The 20,698-nt window shown below is 41.0% G+C and overlaps 1 protein-coding gene and 1 long non-coding RNA gene across 2 annotated transcripts; one reads left to right on the forward strand and one right to left on the reverse strand.

Moving 5' to 3' along the window:
• Positions 1-8,730: 8,730 nt before the first annotated feature.
• LOC135347250 (uncharacterized) lies at positions 8,731-13,927 on the reverse strand. Its single transcript, XM_064545141.1, has 6 exons — positions 13,735-13,927; positions 13,145-13,333; positions 12,938-13,087; positions 12,531-12,806; positions 12,328-12,393; positions 8,731-12,102 (listed from the first exon to the last, which is right to left on the reverse strand). Exons 1-6 carry the CDS (start codon positions 13,925-13,927, stop codon positions 8,957-8,959), a joined length of 4,020 nt encoding a protein of 1,339 aa, XP_064401211.1. The 3' UTR covers positions 8,731-8,956.
• Positions 13,928-14,052: 125 nt separating this feature from the next.
• On the forward strand, positions 14,053-19,001 carry LOC135347283 (uncharacterized). The gene is made up of 3 exons (XR_010398331.1): positions 14,053-14,286; positions 16,423-17,855; positions 18,773-19,001. It is a non-coding gene; the product is annotated as an uncharacterized LOC135347283 (long non-coding RNA).
• The last annotated feature ends 1,697 nt before the right edge of the window (positions 19,002-20,698 follow it).

The following is a 20,698-nucleotide window of genomic DNA, read 5'->3' on the forward strand; positions in this document are numbered from 1 at the left end:
TTCAGTTTAGTCAACCCAGCTAAAAACAATAGAATCATCTTGTATGATCCATCATTAGCCTTCGTTTCAAACAAAATAAATTGCTCGTGTGGGGTTTTATTTTTCCAGACGTAAAATGCAGCGAGGAACTCTTGAAGTGTTAGATGAAGGAAATTGTAAGATGGAGAACTGTTTCTTTTCATTATGGATTTATATAAAGGATGTACACTGTTCATGAATCCAAGTGTAGTGCTAGCATCAACAATATCTTCTTTGAAGAAAACCAACTGTTGTTTTTCTTTCGTTATTCCATTGTACGCAATTTGGCAGAGCTTATCAAAATGTACCTGAAGTGACGAAGGTAACTCACTCAGCTCACCACTCCAATCACTCTCTGGTTTGTCATGCAAATATCTTATAATCAAAACTTGAGAGTATGCAGTGTATAGTTCAGTTGTTGTGTTAGGAAAGATGCTATTGCTTTCGTCGTGGCATTCTCTGTAAACTTCAACTACAATTCTGGCATGAAGAGGGTTATACATTGCGCTAGAGATACGTGGATTAGAGTCAATGTATTCACATAGTTCTGGTGGAGCCCCATCTTTGATCATTAGATCAATATACTCCTGAATTTCTTCTGAAGAAAATCCCAAGATTTCAATGAATTGATCAATTCTTGAACTACACTGAGTAGCAGGTAGATCACATGCCGCCCAGGGTCTAGTAGTAACAAGAACAGTACAACTAGAAAGAAGGTCTCCGGTTATTAGTTTCATAAAAATAGAATCTTTTTGTCTAAGGGATGGTGGTAACTCATCTAGGCCTTCCAAAATGAAAAGAATACCTTGCCCATGATGATTTTGTATGATAGTAGTAGCAACAACATTTTTAGAAGCATCAATATTTTCACATTGAAATAGATCAACTAATTCTACAGCTTCCTGAACATTCTTATCTCGAAGTCGGAGCAATACAACGAGGGAGTAATCTGTCCAAACGTCACCATTAGCCCATCGTCTGCACAGTTCCCATGACAAAGTTGTCTTACCTCCTCCAGGAGCCCCTTTAATGACAACTAGTTTAGAGAATTTGCCCTCTACTTTGGAAGCTATTTTGTCTATTGTGATTGACTTTCTAGGAAATCTATCCAGCTTGCCTTGAACTATTTTTGACCAGGAATCTTCGATTTCCTTTCTCGATAAATGTTTACTTACATCCGCACATTCTAGGTTAACAAAGTCTTTAACACACTGGAGAGGATATTTGTCATCAGCAGGGAGAGATCTTGTATCGTAAATACTAGTTAAGTATGATCGATAAATTCCTATTGCTTCATCTGGTTTGATGGTGGAACGGTTATCTGACTTGGGTTCTACAGTATAAAGAATAATCATGAAGTGAAGGTAACAATACAGTGGAATCTTCAATAATGGACCCTCCAAACTAAGTAAACAGTGAGAAATACAACAAATAGGACTGCGCTTCCACCCTCAAACTTTTAGAGTCTTACATGAACAAATACAGCAATCCTTGAGATGTGTCCTTTACTCTATCACCACTCACACAAACTACCGATTAGCTAACTCACTGGTTGGTCCAGGAGTCGGTGTGGACAATTTCTTCTTAGATGGCCCAGGTGAAGTATCGTCATCTGCTATAATTATATATACAATTGACTGAAGTATACATAAAGATAATATAAGTGTTCGTGACGAGGTGGACTATCCATTCACATAGTTAAGTGCTGTTGACTATTCATAGAAATGCTTATAGTGTGGTCTATATTGCTAGTAGCCTCACAATTGTCCTACATATCTAAGTTACGTTCCCGGCTTTAGGCTGCGGTATACTGCATAGAAATGCTGGTCAAGGTTAGCCTCATGACTATTTATACCTGTACATGCCTTCTCTATAGCCTCAGCGACATCATTCCGATCAACTGTTGGTGCTCTGAGACTCTGACATATGTCAGAATAGGTGAGAGGGCCAGTCTTCAGGCGAGCAGATATCATTTCACGTAGACAATCCTTGTTCCTGCGATACTCATCTTTTATATCTTTGAGGGTCCCAGGATCTAATCCCAGATCAAGTCCCAGGTCGAACCAGTCTCCAGCAGCTTTTATCAAGTTCTTATAAGCAAGATTCAAATCACCGAGAGTCAGAATTGAGGCTACAAAAATTACAAGCAAATAATAAGTACACAATGTTATACACGTGGTTCGTATATGTTCTGTGATGAGCAACTTGTATTAATAATTATATACATACACATGGTTTAGACGGCTTACTAAACGTTGGTCCAGGGTTTGCTTCAACATCTCCTGACTGTAACAGTAAGCGGAATATCAGTAACAGTATACACAGACTGAGAGTGGGGGGCAACATCAGTCGATTAGTGCTCTGAACTCTCACTTGGAACTTGGTCGGCTTTTCTTGAGTATCAAAAACTAAAAAGTAAAAGTGATGTTTATAATTATTGTGGCAGTAAATATATAATTGATTACCTGATGTGGTTGAGTTCCATTGTTTCCGAGGGTTCCATCTCACCAAGCAGGCAGTGATGAGTGAGTAGCAGGTGATAAGCACAGCTGACAGAATGAGAACGGCCAGTGCACTCCCCCTCCATCCCAGCTCACAAGGAAACACTCCAGTCCAACTCAAGTCAACCACAGGGCAAGCAGGACGTGGGGGAGCTGTGTATAGAGTTACATACATAATGATATTCATGTGCTGTGACATTACAATTGGTAATGGGTCATGAGATTCCGTGAATAGCAATTAAGCAATACACTAATGGCTGTTTCCTTAAGTGTAATTGTAGCCCGTAATATGAGTAGAGTACAAGGGAGTATTATGAGACCTCTACAATTAATGTAGTTAATGTCTGACTTGCAGTAATCAGCTAAATAGCCTGTTCACTAACTACTATAATTATGGTCAATAGGCTTTGCATATAAGCAAACAAATTAGTGACAGTGCTTTGTTTACAGCTAATGCTAGTATTTAGTGTTTAAAGTGGTTTGGGTATTGAGACAGGGGGGTATTACTGACACCATTGCTAGTAATTAATTTAAACCCTAATTGGCTGTTCTAACATAATATCTGATAATAAAATAATTATAGTGATTATTCTGCCAATATACAGTTTTAACATTAATACCTAATGAATTTTACTTGGCACCCACACTTAAATTTGGTCAATTAACAAACTGTTGTGGAATCTCTGTCAACACAAGCATACAACTCAAAATTTCTTTTGGAAAAAAATACTAGAGTTAAATTATTAATAAGACTATTAAGAATAGCTGAAGCACTTCTCATAATTGGTTCTGCCTCTACTCTATGACAAGAAATGTTATGCAATTATTGGTGAGTATGCTTCACTGACTTACATGAAAAAGTTTGTAAGAAGAGTATGTATCTGATGGTGACCATAATGAGGTAGAGTTGGTAGAGGACAGGGGTGATCAACACAGAGGCAAGGCAGGCTCTGAGCTGCCAACTAGGTTTATGGAAATCCAGGGTAACATCATCGTCCAGATCAATTGAGAGATAACGGGCTTGTCTCTGAGATGTCATCTTCATAGTTCTGTCAGGAATAGACCAACTGTGCCAGCTCCAAGATTTAATGTTGTGGTTGAAGCTTACTTCTTTAGTGCAGATTTAATGTCAGTCAGAGCTAGAGAATCTTGTGCATGCTCTTTTGACCACAAAACCTCCCCCGTTTTTTTGCAACGTTATTCATTCAATTGTTTCAATAACGATCTTTACCGTATGTAACAAATTTGGCCTCGGTTCTATGGCTGAAGTTGCTTCTACTGCACTGAACTGCTCCCAGTGAAACTGGGTGAGGAATATCGAGTCAAATTGGGCAAGAGCTTCACCTTCCCCAGGGAGAACGCCTATCACACCATCAAATGTGAGTCACAGTTTCTCCGATTTCTACCATACTAAAAAAAAATCATAATTATCGCCATGCATACATAGAGTTCATCTCCTTCAGTGAAGGATTATATAAACCAGGTAGGAAGACTGTAGTGGCGTGTCTCCACCCCTTTAGTATTAATATAATGTCTAATAAATGTATTTTTTCAGCCGAATTTTACCGAATCATTTAGTGACTGACATTGATGGCCACTGTATCAGATGACTTCAAGCCTCTGTCAGTGGATCCCACAAAGCCTGGTAAACTGCGAGTGGCTGATAATGAAGTGAACGTACAACTATACCAGTAGTACAGGTGAGGGGATAACTGTAGCTTAGCTACAATCACTTCCTCCATACCCTGAGGTTGTATCTAGGGAAGTGAGCAGTCACCGTGGTGGTACACTGGGGTACTGTACAACTAGCCCAGCATCATATCACACACTATTTGCTATCTCACAGCAACTGAGCTAGATCTATTAGTAGGTTTCTAGGGAGGAGCCAACTTAATAAGCAAGTACATGTAGTTGTGTAGTTACAATTATGAGCTCTCCAATCATCTATTTTATTGTAAGGCGTGTTTGCCAATAGAGAGGTGGCCTCCTAACACAGTCAGGTCCAAACACATAATTATATGCTATGGAGATGTTGAGTGGCTGTATTATAGAGGGTGACTACAATAGACAGGTTTGACTATAACTACAATCATTCTGCCCCCCTCCACTTCCACACAGGCTGAGTGGACTGATGATGTGGCCCAGTTCAGAGGACCCAAGAAGCCTGTCACTAAATAGTGTGTGCTCATCATAGACACTGTGTCTGGGGAGGCAGTACTGGAGAGGATCAGTAACAACATCCAACTCAAGGCCATCAGGTTATTAGTAGGACACTCAGGCAGAGTCAAGTGTATTATGTGTGTACACTAACCACTAGGACACCCTCTATAATTATTACAGCCCAGGTTAATGGAGTTGCTTGCTTACAATTATAGACAAAACCTACTGTAGCAAAAGTCACTAAGGGCACCAAAGTGTAATAGCTCCCCAATGGTTTGGGGACTCTTTTAGCTGCCATAACTTGAATTCTGTGGATCCAATTTCAACGCTTATCTGATTTTCAGAAAGAGACCTATCATATTTGAAAGATAAAAAAGCAATTCTTATTTCTGCTGCTACCCCTCACACACACACACACACACACCACATTTATTTAATGCCTGTTCCCCATTCCCAACACTCCCATCACCACCACAAAACCTCTAGACAATTCCTGAGGTTTATTATCATATACAGTCCAAGATAAGACACCCACACACACACACACACACACACACACACACACACACACGCACACACACACACACACACACACACACACACACACACACACACACACACACATACAGGGACGGACACACACACACACACACACACACACACACACACACACACACACACACACACACACCTGTTTAATGCCTGTTCCCCATTCCCAACACTCCCATCACCACCACAAAACCTCTAGACAATTCCTGAGGTTTATTATCATAAAATCACCTCAACCAAGCAACCTACATTTATACAGATAAGACACCCACCCACCCACACACACACACACACACACACACACACACACACACACACACATACAGGGACGGACACAAGTGATGATGAATGCGTACGCTGACCTTGTGTTCCAGTTTGGAATGGCTGACGAGAACCAAGCCGCTTACATTTATTCAAGGACCAACACGGCTGTGCAGTACATCAAAACTGAATGGTTTTACGATGGCTTCAAGGTACACACACTATACACAGCATCAGAACTCTAGTCACAGAGGCAACTCTAGTACTCAGTACCTGTACAGGAACCAACTACTGAAGCCACTGACTAACTACAATGTATGTGCATCACGTACCCCCTCTCGTCCACCAGGGTTCAGTACCTAGCAGTTAGTGAACATTGTAGCCAGCTGTGTGCTTGTCTAAGCTATTACTGAACGCAGCTGTTACGGTTTATTCGGTGGCCAATTCACAGAAGCTCAGCATCCAAAATCCATTTCACATTCTCAAAGTAGGTATAACATGTTTGTGCCGACTGTTGCAGATTTTTGATGCTCTGCTCAACGGAGATCTGATATACCGTATCCTACGTACTTGTACAACATCACTGGATCCACCAACTACTACAACATTCTCAGGACCTCGCTAGGTACACGTATGTTGATAGAGTATGTCAGAAAGTGTTGGATAGAAGTATACAGTCCTGTTTGGAGTGGTATATACTCTTTTTACCTATACGTAGTGTACTGAACATTCTACTGTATTATTTATCTTATGTTGGTACATACTTAACCAGTGTTTGGTTAAAGGGCTCTTGTTTGAGTAGCTAATTGAATTTGGGAATCTGTACAAGTTAAGTTGTGTGTATGGATTGAATTTGGGGAAGTCCTGGACTATACAATTATCTCTATTGTGGTCATGTACTGTGTTAGAGGACACATTGAGAAGCTGTGTGCATGGCAAATAATGGCAAGAAAGATTAGCAGTAATACATGCTGCCCCTCCCCCAAGCCATAGTCTAGCCTGCCACCCTGTTTGAACTGTACACTGGGGGAAACACTGACTTAAGTATTGTAGGGTGTTGTTGAAATGTCATGCCCTGGGGTGATTGGTTTCTCCCTGTGTGTATACTTGTGTAAGGAAACCAATCTATAGCTGTCACCCCTTGCAAGGACAGACCAACAGTGGCTATAATAAAGAGGTGGTCTGGTTCAAACACATGCTATGGAGACTCTGAAGCTTGTTAACCTGGCTGTATTGTAAAGGGTGCCTGATTATAGGCTGACCACAATAGACAAGTTTCACTGCATTTAATTTAGTTACAGTATAAGAACTGTAGAGGGCAATTGCTGACATTTTGGTCATGCAAATTGATTATTTAAGACAGTTGTTCACATGCAATATTTCTTATTCGTCCAGCCTCCCCTGATTTTAACTACTACGTTCCCTTCATCAACACCACTGACATCAGACGAGCCATTCACGTCGGCAGTCTCAGCTATGGCTATCACGCTGAGGTGGACAGATTAAAGGTTGCTAGTTTTGTATATGTTCTTACCCCCCCCCCACACACAAAAATTTCTTGTTCTCACCTCCCTCCCCACACACAAAAATTTCTTGTTCTCACCCCCCCCCCACACACACACACATTTTTTGTTCTCCCCTCCCTCCCCACACACACACACATTTCTTGTTCTCACCCCCCCCACAGATAAATTTCTTGTTCTCACCCCCCTACACACACACATTTCTTGTTCTCCCCCCACACACACACACACATTTCTTGTTCTCACCTCCCCCCCACACACACACATTTCTTGTTCTCACCCCCCACACACACACACACACATTTCTTGTTCTCACCTCCCCCCCACACACACACATTTCTTGTTCTCACCTCCCCCCCACACACACACATTTCTTGTTCTCACCCCCCCCCCACACACACACACACATTTCTTGTTCTGACCCCCCACACACACACACACACACATTCTTGTTCTCACCCCCTACACACACACACACACACACATTTCTTGTTCTCACCCCCCACGCACACACACACATTTCTTGTTCTCACCCCCCACACACACACACACACATTTCTTGTTCTCACCCCCCCCCACATACACACATTTCTTATTCTCACCCCCCCCCCCACACACACACACACACATTAAAGGTTTCTAATTTTGTTATGTTCGAGTTAACCCTAACCCTAACCCCCACACACATACATATATTCTTGTTCGCAACCCCCCCCCCACACACACATATTCTTGTTCTCACCCCCACCCCACACACACACATATTCTTGTTTTCACCCCCCCCCACACACACACACACACATATTCTTGTTCTCACCCCCCCACACACACCCACATATTCTTCTTCTCACCCCCCCCACACACACACACATTTCTTGTTCTCACCCCCCCCCCACACACACACACACACACACATATTCTTGTTCTCACCCCCCCCCCCCCACACACACACACATATTCTTGTTCTCACCCCCCCCCACACACACACACATTAAAGGTTTCTAATTTTGTTATGTTCGGGTTAACCCTAACCCTAACCCCCCTACACACACACACATATTCTTGTTCTCACCCCCCCCCCACACACACACACACACACACATATTCTTGTTCTCACCCCCCCCCCACACACACACACACACATATTCTTTCTTGTTCTCACCCCCACCCCACACACACACACATATTCTTGTTCTCACCGCCCCCCCCACACACACACACACACACACATATTCTTGTTCTCACCCCCCCCCCCCACACACACACATATTCTTTCTTGTTCTCATCCCCCCCACACACACCCACATATTCTTGTTCTCACCCCCCCCCACACACACATTTCTTGTTCTCACCCCTCCCCCCACACACACACACATATTCTTGTTCTCACCCCCCCCCCCCACACACACACACACATTAAAGGTTTCTAATTTTGTTATGTTCGAGTTAACCCTAACCCTAACCACCACACACACATTTCTCCCTTCACAGATAGGAGATGATGTTGCCGGGTATGTGAGGACAGTGAACAAGTTTATGCAGGTGGTCGTGAGAGGGGGTGGGCACATTCTCCCGTTTGACCAGCCGGAGAGAGCACTCAACCTCATCCAGAACTTTGTGAACATGCAATAGCCTATTATAATTATGTTGTCTGGAAATGATCATGCTTCAAGTATAAGGATAAAAATGAAATCTATAATTATAGTCGTGTCATTTAATATGTTGTTTGAAGAGAAGATTTTAATTACCAAATCAACGAAACGATCAAAAACAATTGCTATTAGAGACATAAATAATTATGGAGTGTATAATTATTGTATAGCGTTTATACTCTCTGCCCAATGGTACACAAAAATATACTGTACATGTATAAGAAAGATAGCCACCGATTGGGAAGACTTATCAGATTTAGTATACAAACTAGACCATAACATAAAACAGGGGTCATACATACCACCAAATAAACACAATTCTTCGTCTGACATCAACGTACTTGGGACATGTGACAATGTTCTTTTTTGTATTCTTAGAAGTGCCGAATTGTTTCAGTGTTTTGTTTTCCAACAGCCCCCTGACAATTGGGGAGCACTCGGTGATCTCAGCATTGAGGTGAAACACTTCTAGAGCCTTGTTCCTGGCTAACACATTACCAACAGCTTCAGCCTCTTCAGTGGTAACAGTGTATGGTATTGAATGTACTGATATTTTCACATACAGTTGGAGTTTCAGGTGTTTAACTGTATTGTTTTCTCTCAATGCTTTCAAAATGGGTAGTAGCTCCATTGGCAACCGCAAATAAAACGTAAGTTCAATGAATTGTAGAGTTGTATTACGTTGAAACATTTGGGCCAGTTCAAGCGTTCCGAGATTATAACCTGAGCCTGAACGAGGCGAAATTGTTAGCTTAGTTAGACATGTGTTAACTTTCAGTCCCTGCAATAAATGACTTGGGATACTTTTGAAATCAATATAATCCAGTTTCAATTCCTCTAGAGATGTGTCAGTCTGTAGATACTCACCAATAGCTTCATCAAAATCACGGTCAAAGTGACATCTAGGTTTAAGGGTTTTAATGGCATTTGATCGATTGTCTTTGAGAGAACGTAAAACTTCACAGGCATTATCAGGACAATCCAAAGTTAGTGATTGCAAGTGCTGGGGGATACAAAAATATTCAAATTGGCCCTTTATTTCACTTTTGATATCGAGTTCTTTAAGTATCGGACAATTGAGTAGAGAACTAAAAAGCTGCTCATATTGTGTGGGGGTGAACTTAACATAGTGAGAGCATCGCAGATATTGTAAGCTTAGTTTCCAGTGGCTTAATATTGAAATTATGTTTCTGATAGTAGACTCTGAAAAAACCACATCGTGTGTTGAAAACATTGTTTTTGCTTCTTCATTGGTAAATGGATATTCAGACAGTAAATGTGGCAAGATTCTCGTGGTATTATTTTTTAACTCAGTCACGTTTAATCCAATTGAAATATACCAATTATCAGTATCTGTGATGGGTGACTCAAAATGAGGCGATAGTACCAAATGTATCAACAACATTTCAATACTAGAATGTGCAATGAAGTCAGACAACAACTCTTCATCAGCTGGTGATACTTGAGCACATTTCAAAACTTTCAAGCAGTGTTTTGGCTTCAAAATATCAAGTATTCGTATCACAGTGTCTCTTGAGATGCCAAAATCTAGCTCTACAACACTTAAGTTTGGAGATAGCTCTATAGTGTCAAATATTTTTAATGTACATGGAACCTCAGGCCCATCAAATCGATACAATGATTCTACTTCAATATCTCGATTACTGATAGTGACGCTTTCTAATTCTTGTAGTATCCTATCAGTGAGTGTATGCCAAGCAGATGGAATCTCGAATGTGATACACATTTTCAGATGCCTTACACTTAGATTAGAAGAAGGCAAAGCTTTGTTGATTCCTGCTAATATCATTGATTCATCCACATCATATTTATTAAGCTCGAATATGTCCATTTCAGTTACTTTGAAATGAGCAGAAGCTACAACATAACCAAGTGCAAACTGATCAATTCTCCAATTATCATCATAATCCCGATCATATAGCGGTAGTTCATACAGCACATTACAATACAAGTCCTTCATGGCTTGCACATTTTGGCTTTCATAGATCCACAGAATTTGATCACTTGAGAATCTACACATTCTCTCGGCTTTTGATGATCCTTCCTCATAGTACACATAAGGAGTTGGAAGTACACACTGTGTCCATGGGTCCTTCAGTTCAGTCAATCCAGCTAAAAACAATAGAATCATTTTGTATGATCCATCATCAGCCTTTGTTTCAAACAAGATCAACTGCTCATGTGGGGTTTTCTTTTTCCAGACGTAAAATGCAGCGAGGAACTCTTGAAGTGTTAGATGAAGGAAATTGTAAGATGGAGAACTGTTGCTTTTCTTATGTAAAGGATGTACACTGTTCATGAATCCAAGTGTGTTAGTATCAACAACATCTTCCTTGAAGAAAACCAACTGTTGTTTTTCTTTTGTTATTCCTTTGTATGCAATATGGCAGAGCTTATCAAAATGTTTTTGAAGTGACGAAGGTAACTTACTCAGCTCACCACTCCAATCACTGTCTGAATGTCTTTTAATCAAAATTTGACAGTATTCGGTGTATAGTTCAGTTGTTGTGTTGGGGATTATGCTATTGCTATTCTCATGGTTTTCTCTGTAAACTTCGACTACTATTCTGGCATGAAGAGGGTTATACATTGCACTAGAGATACGTGGATTAGAGTTAATGTATTCGCGTAGTTCTGGTGGAGCCCCATCTTTGATCATTAGATCAATGTACTCTTGAATTTGTTCGGAAGAAAAACCTAAAATTTCAATGAACTGATCAACTCTTGAGCTACAAGTAACAGGTAGATCACATACAGCCCAGGGCCTAGTGGTAACAAGCACGGTACTAGCTGGCAGAAGACGTCCGGTTATTAGTTTCATAAAAATGGAATTTTTTTGTCTAAAGAATGGTGGCAACTCATCCAGGCCTTCCAAAATGAAAAGAATACCTTGCCCATGATGATTTTGTATGATAGTAGTAGCAACAACATTTTTAGAAGCATCAATATTTTCACATTGAAATAGATCAACTAATTCTACAGCTTCCTGAACATTCTCATCTCGAAGTCGGAGCAACACAACGAGGGAGTAATCTGTCCAAACTTTACCATTAGCCCATCGTCTGCACAGTTCCCATGACAAAGTCGTCTTACCTCCTCCAGGAGCCCCTTTAATGACAACTAGTTTAGAGAATTTGTCCTCTACTTTGGAAGCTATTTGGTCTATTGTGATTGAATCTCTAGGAAATCTATCCAGCTTGCCTTGAACTATTTTTGACCAGGACTCTTCAATTTCCTTTCTCGATAAATGTTTACTTACATCCGCACATTTTAGGTTAATAAAGTCTTTAACACACTGGAGAGGATATTTGTCATCAGCAGGGAGGGATCTTGTATCGTAAATACTAGTTAAGTATGATCGATAAATTCTTATTGCTTCATCTGGTTGGATGGTAGAACGATTATCAGATTTGGAATCTACAGTATAAAAGAATAATCATGAAGCGAAGGTAATAATACAGTGGAATCTTCAATAATGCATGGGCCCTCAAAACTAAGTAAACTGTGAGAAATACAACAAATAGGACTGCGCTTCCACCCCCAAACTTTCAGAGTCTTACATGAAAAAATGCAGCAATCCCTGAGATGTGTCCTTTACTCTATCACCATGCACTCACACAAACTACCGATTCGCTAACTCACTGGTTGGTCCAGGAGTCGTTGTGGACAATTTCTGCCTCTTAGATGGCCCAGGTGAAGTACCATCATCTGAAAATAAGTCTATTAAACAATTGTGTATTTAAGTACATAATTTACGTACGTTCGTGACTAGGTTATAAACTATCCATTCACATAATTATACTCATAGAAATGCTTTTAGCATGGTCGTAAGTTAGCCTCAATACCTGTATATTCCTTCTCTATAGCTTTAGCGATGGCATCTCGTCTAACTGTTGGTGCTCTGAGACTCTGACATATTTCAGAATAGGTGAGAGTGGCAGTATTCAAGCGAGCTGCTAGCATTTTCCGTAAACAGGTTTCATTATCTCGATGTTCATCACCAATATTATCGAGGGTGTCGGGGCTTACTTTCAGCTTAAGTCCCAGGTTGAACCACTTTTTGGCGGCTTTTATCAATTTCTCGTAAACAGATGGCAAATCATTGATAGTCAGAATGGTGCCTATACAACAATTACAAGCAAATGATAAGTGCAATGTGCAATGTCAACACATGGCTTATACATGCACACTCTATGAAATAGCTGACGAGCAACTTGTATTATATACGCATACATAAAGAGACACTGCTTACTAAACGTTGGTCCAGGGTTTGCTTCAACATCTCCTGATTGTAACAGTAAGCGGAATATCAGTAACAGTATATACAGACTGAGAGTGGGGGGCCGATTAGAGCTCTGAACTCTCACTTGGAACTGGGTCGGCTTTTCTTGAGTATCAAAAACTAAAAAGTAAGAGTGACGTTTATAATTATTGTGGCAGTAAATATATAATTGATTACCTGATGTGGTTGAGTTCCATTGTTTCCGAGGGTTCCATCTCACCAAGCAGGCAGTGATGAGTGAGTAGCAGGTGATAAGCACAGCTGACAGAATGAGAACGGCCAGTGCACTCCCCCTCCATCCCAGCTCACAAGGAAACACTCCGGTCCAACTCAAGTCAACCACAGGACAAGCAGGACGTGGGGGAGCTGTGTAGAGTTACATAAATATATTCATGTGCTGTGACATCACAAGTGTGGGTCATGAGATTCCGTGAATACCAATTAAGTAATACACTAATGGCTGTTTCCCATTAATTATGAGTAGAGTACAAGGGAGTATTATGAGACCTCTATAAAATTAATGTTTCTGACCAATTAATGTCAGCTAAATAGCCTGTTCACTAAACCATAAATATTCATGTGCTATATTCATGTGCTGTGTCATCACAAGTGTGTGTCACGAGATTCCGTGAATACCAAGCAATGCTGTTTAAAACTGACCTTTATATTATAATGTGGCCTATGCCCCGTAATATGCTCTGTATAATACCAAAGTGTATGATAAGAAATGTTATGCAATTATTGGTGAGTATGCTTCACTGACTTACAGGAAAAAGTTTGTAAGAAGAGTATGTATCTGATGGTGACCATAATGAAGTAGAGTTGGTAGAGGACAGGGGTGATCAACACAGAGGCAAGGCTGGCTCTGAGCTGCCAACTAGGCTTAGGGAAAACCAGGGTAACATCGTCGTCCAGATCATTTGAGAAATAACGGGCATGTCTCTGAGATGTTATCTTCATGGTTCTGTCAGAAGACCATGCAACTGCGCAGCTCCAAGATTCAAGACAAATAGTTGCTGAGAAGCTTTTTCTGTAGCGTTCAGTGCAGACTTAATGCCAGTCAGAACAAATAATCTTTGTTTAGCCTTGACCTTTGACTACGAGACCCTCCCCTTTTTTTGCAAAGATATTCATTAATTATTTCTTTAATGATCTTTACCGTATGCAACAATTTGGTTTGGAGTTGTCTCTCCTGTCTTGTTCTATGGCTGAAGTTGCTTCTACTGAGCAGCTCCCAGTGAAACTAGGTCAGGAATACCGAGTCAAACTGGGCAAGAGCTTCACCTTCCCCAGGGAGAACGCCTATCACACCATCAAATGTGAGTCAGAGTTTCTTTAAGTCGATTTCTAGCATACTAAAAAAATAATATTGCCATGCATACATAGAGTTCATCTCCTTCAGTGAAGGATTATATAAACCAGTATGGTAGGAAGACGGTAGTGGCGTGTCTCCACCCCCTTAGCCTTAATATAATGTCTAATGTATTTTTGCCAAATTTGTACACAACACTGGTGTGAATCATTTAGTGACTGACATTAGTATTTTTGATGGCCACTGTATCAGTAGCCTCGATCCCAGGCCGCACTTCACCAGGGAAGTGGGCCTGGTATCGACTGCTTGCGCATGCGCTAATATCCCCCGGTATCTGGGGGCTTTGGATAACATCGTATATGCTCAGTAAAACAATGACATCATAATGGGCAGAGTACTGCAGGACAGGTGTGTGAGGTGTAAGGGGTGAGGGGTGTGAGGTGTGAAACTACTAAGTCATGGAGTGTATTAATTTAGTGAGGAGTCATCAATATTAGGGTGCTTCCCTACAGTATAATTGCTAGCAAATATGGTTTTTTGGTCCGTGTACTGTTTTAAAGTTACTCAATCATTGTGATGTGATTCGTTGAAGGCACATATTCGTACTTATAGATATATTTTAGTACGTATCTTGTGTTAGAAGGTCAAGGCCATTATTCACATACTTAGGAATAAATTCATTAGTTTTGCTATACTCCCCTTTGAGACCTCATACTTTGACACTTCTGCCTATTAGAATTATTAGCAATTTTTCTTCCTAGTATACTCAATCATTGTGATGTGATTTGTTGAAGGCACATATTCGTACTTATAGATAGATTTTAGTGCGATCTTGTGTTAGAAGGTCAAGGCCATTATTCACATACTTAGGAATAAATTCATTTGGTTTGCTGTACTCCCCTTTGAGACCTCATACTTTGACACTGATCCCAATAAGGGGAGGGTAAGCGTCAGTCGTCTGGCTGTTCAAAATAGCTGTATAGCTTTATCATAGTACTATGCATAATTGCCCGAGGCTGTGCCGTGGCCAGCGGGTATATAGTAGTCATCTGGTTTGTTTGTTTATGTGTGGCACATGAGTCTACTTCTGCGTTTACAGCATGGATAGCCTTCACCCAACAAGTTAATACGTAGTTGCAGATTTTGATATAAAGCCTCGTTGTCGAATATAAGCGAGCAAAACTAAGAAGCTTAAACTTGCACGTTGGCAGCTAGCTAACTAACTACACGCGGCCTTTATTCGAGGTACCCTACTTATTTACAGCTGAAGTGATCCCGTACCAAGAACAATGGAACAGGGTCGCTAATAGAAAGCTAAAATTATGATTGTGGTTGTTGCTTATAATTATTATCCTAGCCCCAGAGCATACCCCACAGGAGCTATACTGAGACTCTAGGCTTCTTTGCTGACTGTGCTGTGATCCTAGCCCCAGAGCATACCCCACAGGAGCTATACTGAGACTCTAGGCTTCTTTGCTGACTGTGCTGTGATCCTAGCCCCAGAGCATACCCCACAGGAGCTATACTGAGACTCTAGGCTTCTTTGCTGACTTTGCTGTGATCCTAGTCCACAGTACACTACTAAACTCCATTCTCAAAACTTTCAGTCTCTAGACTTTAATTGCTCCCGTACGTTACTTGCTGCTTAGCCTGCTAACATAACACCCTTAATTCTGATTTATGTGAACAGCCGAGGGTTAGCACTTAGTGCTCTAGTTAAACTTAACGTACTGAAGTTATGGCTGTTGAAAGATACATGTATGTTTAACTACAACCCCCCTCCGTTTATTCAATGGTTCGGGGACTCTTTCATCTGCCATAACTTGAATTCCAGGTATCCAATTTCAACGCTTTTCTGACTTTCTGAAAGCAACCTTTCATATTTGAGAGATAAAAAAGCAATTCTTATTTCTGCTGCTACCTCTCACACACACACACACACGCACACACACACACGCGCACAAACACACACACACACACACACACACACACACACACACACACACACACACACACACACACACACACACACTCCCATCGCCACCACAAAACCTCTAGACAATTCCTGAGGTTTATTATCATAAAATCACCTCAACCAAGTAACTTACAGATAAGACACCCACCCACCCACACACACACACAGGGACGGACGCAAGTGATGATGAATGCGTACGCTGACCTTGTGTTCCAGTTTAGAATGGCTGACGAGAAAACCAAGCCGCTTACATTTATTCAAGGACCAACACGGCTGTGCAGTACATCAAAGCTGAACGGTTTTACGATGGCTTCAAGGTACACACACTATACACAGCATCAGAACTCTAGTCACAGAGGCAACTCTAGTACTCAGTACCTGTACAGGAACCAACTACTGAAGCCACTGACTAACTACAATGTATGTGCATCACGTACCCCCTCTCGTCCACCAGGGTTCAGTACCTAGCAGTTAGTGAACATTGTAGCCAGCTCTGTGCTTGTCTAAGCTATTACTGAACGCAGCTGTTACGGTTTATTCGGTGGCCAATTCACAGAAGCTCAGCATCCAAAATCCATTTCACATTCTCAAAGTAGGTATAACATGTTTGTGCCGACTGTTGCAGATTTTTGATGCTCTGCTCAACGGAGATCTGATACCGTATCCTACGTACTTGTACAACATGACTGGATCCACCAACTACTACAACATTCAGGACCTCGCTAGGTACACGTATGTTGATAGAGTATGTCAGAAAGTGTTGGATAGAAGTATACAGTCCTGTTTGGAGTGGTATATACTCTTTTTACCTATACGTAGTGTACTGAACATTCTACTGTATTATTTATCTTATGTTGGTACATACTTAACCAGTGTTTGGTTAAAGGGCTCTTGTTTGAGTAGCTAATTGAATTTGGGAATCTGTACAAGTTAAGTTGTGTGTATGGATTGAATTTGGGGAAGTCCTGGACTATACAATTATCTCTATTGTGGTCATGCACTGTGTTAGAGGACATTGAGAAGCTGTGTGCATGGCAAATAATGGCAAGAAAGATTAGCAGTAATACATGCTGCCCCTCCCCCAAGCCATAGTCTAGCCTGCCACCCTGTTTGAACTGTACACTGGGGGAAACACTGACTTAAGTATTGTAGGGTGTTGTTGAAATGTCATGCCCTGGGGTGATTGGTTTCTCCCTGTGTGTATACTTGTGTAAGGAAACCAATCTATAGCTGTCACCCCTTGCAAGGGCAGACCAACAGTGGCTATAATAAAGAGGTGGTCTGGTTCAAACACATGCTATGGAGACTCTGAAGCTTGTTAACCTGGCTGTATTGGAAAGGGTGCCTGATTATAGGCTGACCACAATAGACAAGTTTCACTGCATTTAATTTAGTTACAGTATAAGAACTGTAGAGGGCAATTGCTGACATTTTGGTCATGCAAATTGATTATTTAAGACAGTTCTTCACATGCAATATTTCTTATTCGTCCAGCCTATTTTAACTACTACGTTCCCTTCATCAACACCACTGACATCAGACGAGCCATTCACGTCGGCAGTCTCAGCTATGGCTATCACGCTGAGGTGGACAGATTAAAGGTTGTTAGTTTTGTATATGTTCTTACCCCCCTCCCCACACACACACACACATTTCTTGTTCTTACCCCCCCCACACACACACACATTTCTTGTTCTCCCCCCCCACACACACACAAATTTCTTGTTCTCACCTCCCTCCCCACACACACACAAATTTCTTGTTCTCACCCCCCCCCCACACGCACACATATTTCTTGTTCTCCCCTCCCTCCCCACACACACACACATTTCCTGTTCTCACCCCCCCCCCACAGATAAATTTCTTGTTCTCACCCCCCCCCCACAGATAAATTTCTTGTATCACCTCCCTCCCCACACACACACAAATTTCTTGTTCTCACCCCTCCCCCCCACACACATAGCCTCGAGACCAGCCGTTCGTTATCTGAAAGAACGCCTGGTCAAGTTCCAATGTAGCACTCGTTCTAGCTGAGTCAGCGTTTTATAGCATCATAATGATATTCATGGGTAATACACCTTGTGCGGACCTTTGTGGGCAATTACCGGTCCAAGAAATTCCTGGACCATAGAATGAGTGCTACATTGGAACTTGACCAGGTGTTCTTTCAGATAACAAACGGCTGGTCTCGAGGCTACCCACACACACACACATTTCTTGTTCTCACCCCCCCCTCACACACACACACATTTCTTGTTCTCACCCCCACCCCACACACACCCACATATTCTTGTTCTCACCCCCCCACTCACACACATATTCTTGTTCTCACCCCTCCCCCCACACACACACACACATATTCTTGTTCTCACCCCCCCCCCCCCACACACACACACACACACATATTCTTGTTCTCACCCCCCCCCCCACACACACACACACATTAAAGGTTTCTAATTTTGTTATGTTCGGGTTAACCCTAACCCTAACCCCCACACACACATTTCTCCCTTCACAGATAGGAGATGATGTTGCCGGGTGTGTGAGGACAGTGAACAAGTTTATGCAGGTGGTCGTGAGAGGGGGTGGGCACATTTTCCCGTTTGATCAGCCGGAGAGAGCACTCAACCTCATCCAGAACTTTGTGAACATGCAATAGCCTATTATAATTATGTTGTCTGGAAATGATCATGCTTCAAGTATAAGGATAAAAATGAAATCTATAATTATAGTCGTGTCATTAAATTTTAATATGTTGTTTGAAGAGAAGATTTTAATTACCAAATCAACGAAACGATCAAAAACAATTGCTATTAGAGACATAAATAATTATGGAGTGTATAATTATTGTATAGAGTTTATACTCTCTGCCCAATGGTACACAAAAATATACTGTACATGTATAAGAAAGATAGCCACCGATTGGGAAGACTTATAAGATTTAGTATACAAACTAGACCATAACATAAAACAGGAGTCATACATACTACCAAATAAACACAATTCTTCGTCTGACATCAACGTACTCGGGACATGTGACAATGTTCTTTTTTGTCTTCTCAGAAGTGCCGAATTCTTTCAGTGTTTTGTTTTCCAACAGCCCCCTGACAATTGAGGAGCACTCGGTGATCTCAGCTTTGAGGTGAAACACTTCTAGAGTCTTGTTCTTGGCTAACACATTACCAACAGCTTCAGCCTCTTCAGTGGTAACAGTGTATGGAATAGGGATATCGAACTCAGTGTTGGATGATGGCACATACAGCTTTAGGTGTTTTACTGTATTTTTTTCTCTCAATGCTTTCAAAGCGGGTAGTAGATCCATTGGCAACTGCATAAAAACCATAAGCTCAATGAATTGTAGAGTTGTATTAAGTTGAAACATTTGGGCCAGGTTCAAGCGTTCCGAGATTATAATCTGGGCCTCTTTTATTACTATAATAATTACGTAAAGTAGTTAGCTTAGTTAGACATGTGTTAAGTTGCAGTCCCTGCCATAAATGACTCATGTTACTTTTCAAATCAACACAACGCAGTGTCAATTCCTCTAGAGATGTGTCAGTCTGTAGATACTCACCAATAGCTTCATAAAAATCGCAGTCAAGGTGACATTTAAGTTTAAGGCTTTTAATGGAATGTATTCGATTGTCTTTGAGAGAACGTAAAACTTCACAGGCATTATCACGACAATCCAAAGTTAGTGATTGCAAGTGCTGGCCATGGTGGGTAAAAAAATATTCAAATTGGCCCTTTATTTCACTTTGGATATCGAGTTCTTTAAGTATCGGACAATTGAGTTGAGAACTAAAAAGTTGCTCATATTGTGCGGGGGTCAACTTAACATCGGAGCATCGCAGATATTGTAAGCTTAGCTTCCAGTGGCTTAATATTGAAATTAAGTTTGTGGAAGCAGACACTGAATCTGTTGAAAACGTGTTTTCTTCGTTATTGGTAAATGAATGTTCAAACAGTAAATGTGGTAAGATTTTCGTGCTATTCTTTTTTAACTCAGTGAACTACATGCAGTTTAAACATGTACGTATGTCACACACCCACACATTAATTTTACGACCTCTATTAATTAATTATTGTGTCCCTCTAGATGTGGCTGAGCTGCTAGCATGGACAATGTCTGCAGAATGGACCCCTCTTGATTATTAATAATACTCACTGGCCTTAATTCGGAACACTATAGCTAGTTCTGATATGAACGATATATTATACATGCATGTACAGCGTACATTGTAATTTTAGGGTTCAACAATAATTAATCATGCTGTATACGTATTCAATTTTGGCATTAGAGACTTTCCTCAATGAAAAAATAATCTTCTATATCAATAAACGTAATTTAGCAATGAACAAACAATTAATTTTATGGAAGAAAATTCGACTCGTAACTGGGCAAACAATTATGGAGGGTGTCAAGCATAAATTCGTGTACTAT

The sequence above is a fragment of the Halichondria panicea genome, chromosome 14, assembly GCF_963675165.1.
Source record: "Halichondria panicea chromosome 14, odHalPani1.1, whole genome shotgun sequence".
Lineage (NCBI taxonomy): Eukaryota > Metazoa > Porifera > Demospongiae > Suberitida > Halichondriidae > Halichondria > Halichondria panicea.

Bases quoted from the DNA above. Each gene is read 5' to 3' on its own strand.
- LOC135347250 (XM_064545141.1), bottom strand. From the start codon at position 13,927: ATGAAGATAACATCTCAGAGACATGCCCGTTATTTCTCAAATGATCTG. The intron at 13,334-13,734 runs GTAAGTCAGTGA...AACTCTACACAG, and splicing joins CTTCTTACAAACTTTTTCCT to CTCCCCCACGTCCTGCTTGT. The intron at 12,807-12,937 runs GTAAGCAGTGTC...ATTGTTGTATAG, and splicing joins AAACCCTGGACCAACGTTTA to GCACCATTCTGACTATCAAT.